Source organism: Panicum hallii, chromosome 9, assembly GCF_002211085.1.
Source record: "Panicum hallii strain FIL2 chromosome 9, PHallii_v3.1, whole genome shotgun sequence".
Lineage (NCBI taxonomy): Eukaryota > Viridiplantae > Streptophyta > Magnoliopsida > Poales > Poaceae > Panicum > Panicum hallii.
In genome coordinates, this window is record NC_038050.1 from 2,909,203 (window position 1) to 2,916,042 (window position 6,840).

At 48.7% G+C, this 6,840-nt stretch overlaps 1 protein-coding gene across 1 annotated transcript; it reads right to left on the bottom strand.

Moving 5' to 3' along the window:
- Positions 1–2,555: 2,555 nt before the first annotated feature.
- On the bottom strand, positions 2,556–6,616 carry LOC112877339 (pyruvate kinase isozyme A, chloroplastic-like). The gene is made up of 6 exons (XM_025941635.1): positions 5,887–6,616; positions 5,018–5,108; positions 4,696–4,889; positions 4,320–4,441; positions 3,270–3,748; positions 2,556–3,040 (listed from the first exon to the last, which is right to left on the bottom strand). Exons 1-6 carry the CDS (start codon positions 6,424–6,426, stop codon positions 2,739–2,741), a joined length of 1,728 nt encoding a protein of 575 aa, XP_025797420.1. The 5' UTR covers positions 6,427–6,616; the 3' UTR covers positions 2,556–2,738.
- Positions 6,617–6,840: the final 224 nt, after the last annotated feature.

The following is a 6,840-nucleotide window of genomic DNA, read 5'->3' on the forward strand; positions in this document are numbered from 1 at the left end:
TCTCGCTGCGAGATCCATTCGACTTTTTGGGAGGTCGCATCAAACGGGGTAGTAAAATTGACGGTGATTTTTTTTCTTGTGGAGGAGAGACGGCTTTCAGAGAGGCTGAGACCAACCAGATATGGATTTTTTTTCCCTTTCTCGTCGCAAAAGGTATGGATTTTCCCAGAAGGAAGCAAGTGATAAATATTGGAATGTCCTGCTGTGACGCTGACATGTGGACCTTTGATGTACAACTAGACCTGGCCCACATGCGACGTGCAGGGGCATTACCGCCAATTTAGTCACACTCCGGCTGTCGATGACCTAACCTCCTTGATTTTTCTGGATTTGTTCTTGGATCCATCACCTCCCTTTTGTTTCCCTAGCTCGGTTAAATAGGCCCACGACTAAAATTTAAGAGTATAGAAATATAATAACAACAATTAAAGGTGCTGCTAACCACTTTCAAGGTGGGGCCCTGAGAGAAGAAAGGTATGCTTTTGGAGGCTTTGTCCGCGACAAGCAAAGCAGTTGGTGTTGCATCTAATCTAACAGCCCTGCTCAATGACATTGGCGGACCCAGGATTTGAAACTAGGATAGTCCTGGTAAAAAAGATTTAAGGCGCAATCTGGTATAATCTAATAACACTTCAATAGCAATACGGTATAATCTAATAACTAAAAAAATCTTATAATACGTTCAAATCAACAACTTAGTTCAAAACACGAATATACTACAATTAACTAATCACTTAAAAGAGAGCTAAACTTCATGATAACACACAACGACAATACAAATGGATGCACTAATTATTCAATTGATCACTCAATATCCGAATTTAGAAGTGAAATTGAGATGGAATCATGAAATAGAATGTGAGAGAAAGAAGTATACACAAGATAAGAGAGAATTACAATGGGGCAATGGCTGCTGCCTGCTGCAGCTGGTGCCCGCGCCCCCGCCGCTCGCGTCGAGGTAGCCGGGCGGGGGGCCGCAGGTGCAGGCTGGTGCGGGGCTGTGGGATGCTGGCGGAGGTGCGCTGCCGGGCTGGTGTCAGGGCGTTGGGCGCGGTCCGCAGCCGCACGGGGCAGCCGGCGGGAAGCGCGCGCCCACCCAGAGATCAGAGAAAGCCAACACCAGTAGCGCCGCGGGAGTCGAAGGGTGTGGGCGGCGGCGCGTCGTGTGGCGGAGGCGCGCTCGGGCGGTGGCTGGCGGCGGCGCGTCGGCGCGGCCGCAAGCACGGGCGCACGGGTTGGGCTCGTGGTGGAACTGGCGGCGTGTGGCGTGCCTGAGCGTAGGCGCATGAGCGAGTCCAACCAGCGGACGAGAGTGAGGAGCAGTTGGGCTACTTGGGCCACGGTTCGATTGTTTGACAGCTATTCAGTCTGGGCTATAATTTCTGAGCGCTGAAAAACTTTTGGCCCAAAATCTAGGGTAAGTCCTGGGCCTACCTGGACGACCCACTGGGCCCGCCACTGCTTAGTGATGCCTCAGGGAGCAGAGCGCGCGCTGGCACGGCACGCTTTGAGCGCGAGGTGCGCGCCGTGCGTGGCGAGGCCGCGCGCCGAGACAGGCCGGGATTGAAAGCCCAGGTCTACGCGCGCCGCGGCCGCTTGGCTACCAGCAGGGCGGCAGCCGTCGCCAGCGGCCAGCCTCGTCTCTTCTACCGCAGTGGTCGGTGGCCGCCATGCCGGTCTGGTGATCGCTCGCCCCTTCGAGGAACCATCCACGACACTGACCACCCAGAGATCCACAAAACCATGATTTGATGGATGAGCGGACGCGTAAAAATCATAGAAAAATACGTGCGGACGGAGCATGGAGATATTCATCAGCCTGCAAAATTTGAGTATCCGATTCGATCAATGGACTGAGAAACAAAAAAGAGAAACTTCTGCTGCGGTGGACGGTAAACGAAATACCGTCCACCCCGAGATAATTGTTTTTTTCGCAAGATATAGAGGTGCCCAAAAATCGCGAGGAAAAACATGTAAACAGGGGATGAAGTTAGTTATCATCACAAGAAATTATCAGATTCCGATACGATCTGTGCAGGGAGAAAGAAAACAGAGAAAATTCTGCAGCAGGTGGACGGTAAATGAGATACCGTCCACCCTCGAGATCCAAAAGAATCGCAATTTTACGTGGTTACAGACGCGCAAAAATCGCGAGAAAAATCATGTGAATATAGGACGAAGCTAGCCCCCATCACAAGAAATTTCAGACTCCGGTACGATCTGTGCGGGGAGAAAGAAAATAGAGAAATTTCTGGAGAGGTCGTCCCGCCACCCCTCGCCACCGGGGCGGGCGCACCCGGAGCACGCGACATCGTCCTCGCGCACGCGCTCGATCCATCCTTCGGCGCAGCAGCAGCTAGATAAAAATCAAACAAACAGAAACAATCGATCCCTTCACACTTGCCAATCGATGGATCTGGCCTCGTTAGCCTATATCAGCGATTCAACAGAGAGGATGAAAGCTCTCTTCCCAGTTCCCACCCATGGGAGAGAGCAAGCAAAGTCTGGTCATATCGTTGCAATTCTAACTTCTTATCGATAGACTCGCAAACTTCTTATCGATAGCAAGCGAATGCAGGATATTCAAGTGTGCACCAGTGAACATCGACACAGTAACAAGATCTCAAGCCTCACAACTCACAAAAGAAAATTGTCCTTCCATGCTACAGTACAGCTCAGTTTCAAAATTGGTCGGGATAATGATTGTACAGGAAATGACAGGACACGGGGATACTGTTCTAGGGTACATTCATCACTTGGATGGACTGCAGCATGTCGGAAAGTGCGATCACTAGGTCACCGGACTGCACCATACCCCTGGCCTTGAGCAGGGAGAAGGTGCGGTTGAGATTGCTCTCCATGTCATCGGAGTCACTGAGCCAGAACGGGATGAGACCCCACTGGAGGTTCAGCCGTCTCCTGACAGACGTCGAGGACGTGAACGCGAAGATTGGGCAGTCGGGGCGGCATCGTGAGAGCAGGGAGGCCATGTGGCCATCCTTGGTGTAGACGAAAACAGCATCGACGCCCAAGTTGTTGGCTGCAAGTAAGTGCAAAAGTTGGTTTCAAATGTTTATCTAGAGATCATTATGCACAAAACATGATGTACAGCATCCAAACTAGTTCAGAATTCACCCACGAAATAACTTCTAAGTTAACCTCAAAGGGAAAGCTGGATGAATCAAAGTGGCGGACGTGCATCAGTTTATTATATCTTATATGCCTCTGCAAATTACATCGGGTATTGATAAAGCGATTGCATGGCTTACCCATTTTCGCTGCCGAATTGCATATTTCCTCTGATATCTTATCGGAGAAGGAAGACGAGACATCTTGAAGCTCCAGCGCCTCATGGCGTTTCTCTTCTCTCCACCATTTTTCAATCCTCAGACTAACACTCCTAAGGACACCGAGAGCCTTCTCTGGATACCTTCCCATGGCCGACTCACCAGAAAGCATGAGAGCATCCGCACGCTGGCGGACTGCTTCAGAAACATCAGCAACCTCAGCCCTAGTGGGTGTAGGATACTCGATCATTGATTCCAGAAGCTGAGAAGCAACAATGACTGGCTTGTTGAGCTGTCTGCACATTCTAACTATTTTCTGCTGAATGGAAGGGACCTGTTCCAGGGGGATCTGTGCCCCCAAGTCCCCTCTGGCAACAATTACTCCATCTGATGCACGGATAATCTCCTCCAAGTTCTTCAAAGCATCAATGCTCTCAATCTTTGCAATGACCCCTATATCACTGGCACAAGCAACGAAACAGTAACAATTTAGATGACAAAGCAAGACTTGTAGCTGAAATGAAAACTTCACACATGTGGTGTCTAAACCATTAATAAGTGTGACAGATTCGCATTTAAACTAGGGCATATAGACCTGCCACGCCCTTAAGTGTGCAAAACCAAACTGCTAGTGTGCTGATTATTGCACAAAAGGAACCCTGCGGCAGACTCCTGTAAAACCTCAAGAATTGTTCAATACATGCTCTGATACTTATTGTCCAGAAGCCGTATGGGATTGTGCAAAAGCTCATAACTAGTGAAACACTTCCTTTCTCTTTCATATGTACGGATAGTTAATTCAGTGCTAGTAGGCCCAGCTACATCCTACATGTAAACTTTGCATGTGTTTTTTCTTTTTTTTTTTTGAAAATAGAACTCATCCTGCTTTTAAAGAAAGTGAATATTCGGGATACACGCGGACTGGGGATACCAGTTTAGAGTATAGCACCAAGAGGATGCAGCCTCCAGAACAGAAAAAAAAAAACTTTGCATGTGTTGAGGTAACAACTTTCAAAAGTTAAACTTACTTACCTTCCACGGCTCCGTGCAGTAATGTAGCTCTTCAGATGGTTAATTACTTCTGCAGACTTGACAAATGATACAGCGATGAAATCTACACCTTCAGCAATTCCAAAATCTATGTCAATCCAATCCTGCAAAGTTGAGATCATAAGTAAAATTATCATCTTCAAGTAGCACACAAACCTTTACTAGATATTAATTGACTGCAGCCTATAAGATAAAGATTTTTCACTCAATTTTACAGGCATTTAGACATTATATTTAGAGTTGGAATGCCATAAATTTACAAGACGATCTGTATTGAATTTCTATATTGATTGTTGAGCACAAAGTATGAGCAGCATATTTCGAATCAAAGCAAGAGCTGTTTCACTATATAAATTACCTTTGATGAAATTGTAGGAAGCATAGCATTCCTCTCTCGCACCACACTGCCATCTCGCCATATAGTAAGATTAGCCCGTGGCAGCAACAAACCAGGATCAGTGCAACGGCACTTCACATCTGGCCCTAACTTTTCAATCACCTCAAACCTGGCCATTCCACCGTCCACAAATAGTTCATCGCCAGCTTTAACATCTGGGTAGGATTTTGACAAATTACCAAAGCAGGAAATATTACAATCACACTACTGGATGGGAGTAATTTTGCAACAAATATCTAAAAATAAGTAGACTCAAGAAAGAAGATCAGGGCTTATGGATAACCTTCGGCAAAGCCATCGTAATTCACATGAATGATTCGATCTGGCAGTGATGTGTCGGAAGATCTAACGCTGAATGTCCAAACTTCTCCATCCTGCAAAATCCAAGAGGGTAAATTCTGATGAGTGACTACTAAAAGGGCTCCACACGAAAAATTCAGTACATCGGAGTTTAGATTAAAGTGAATGAATTAGATGGTTTACTTAAGTACTCATAGTGTGCATGATCTGAACTCAAAGATCTTTGTTAGGTTATGCCACATTTTCCATCTCTCGGAAGAATTTTGTGGTTAGGTTCTATCATCATAATTTCAAATCAAGCTCTTTATCTATAACAAGATGGTTTCTACTCACCATTTCGGAAAAATTGAGTAGTTCAACACTTTCATAGTTCCCAAACAGATTTTTCACTACAATCTCAACTTATAGTGGAACCTATGTCTAATCTATGTCTGCTTGTCTCTGAATTGGTGGAAGACACGGTCAATAAACCAGATTACTTCTATTATAGACTTCTATTTTAGTTGACTCTCATGCTCTGAGCAATCCTTAGCAAGTGTAACCCATGCAGCTGAGTGTTATTTTCGATCATGGGTAACCAGAGTTTTAAAAGAAGTTTTGGTATTTTGTAACAAATTTAAGAAGAGAAACATAATTTCATCACACATCTTACACAAACGAAGCTCAAGATTGTACCTCATCCTAAACTTACACAATAAATATCGTCACCTTCGTCGTCCTCTGAAGATCTCATCAGATGAACTATGAATCAGGTATATCAACCGACATCCTAGGTCTCCTAGTGTTTAAGCGCGGAATAAACCGATGAAAGCGAAGCAATCAGATGAAGCCAAGGCAGGGGCCCGTGCTCACCTCGGCCTTTGCGGAGGGCGCGCCGCCGAGGTCGCCCATGTGGATCTCGCTTCCCTCGGTGTCCATCATGACCGCTACGGCGAACCCCTTCTCGTCGTTGAGCCTCCGCACGGCGCGGATGACCCCGCGGTGCCACTCGCGGTCGCCGTGGCACATGTTGACCCGCGCGACGTTCATGCCGCCGACGGCGAGCGCCTCGAGCTCGGCGGCGCCGCAGGTGGCGGGCCCAATGGTGCAGACCAGCTTGGTGCGGCGCGTGCTCCGGAACCCGTTCTCCCGCAGCTCCGCCTCCGTGGCGGCGTCCACATCGATGGCCGCGGCGGCCGCAGGGTGGGCTGCCGCCCACGGGACGTAGACGCCGTTCGGGGTCGGGGCCGGGTCGGGGAACGAGGTGAGGTCGGAGGACGAGGCGGCCAGGCGGCGGACGAGGCGCTGGGGGCGGGGGCGGAAGTGGGAGGGGACAGGGAGGCGGTGGTGGGAGGAGGGGTTAGAGGGTTTAGGAGGTGTCGGAAGGTGGAGAGAGCGAGCGGTGGTGGCCATGGTTGCTCGCTGCGGCGGCGAGAGCAGTCGACGGGGCTGGAGACAGCGGCGAGACCGGTCAGGGAGGCGGCGGCGGCGTGGCTCTGGCTTTGGGATTGTCGCCCGGGGCTCGCGAGTCCAGGATCTGGCTGCTATGGCGGGTATGGCTCTGGGCTCTGGCCCTCCGGATGTTAGCCGCGGACGGAGAGCTGAGCTGGGCGCTTGCGTGCCGCGTTAGATGCCAACGGCGCTTCGTCAGATTCGGATCTGGCGTATTGTCATTTATCAACAAGCATGACCAGAAAACCTTTTTAGGATTGTACAGTATCGTGAAGAGATGGTCAAATTTAGAAAAAAAAAACTTTTGACAATATGCACTGACAAGAAAAAACCAGTTTCTTGGAAGAAATGTAAGAGCTCGTCAATTGTCCTGGT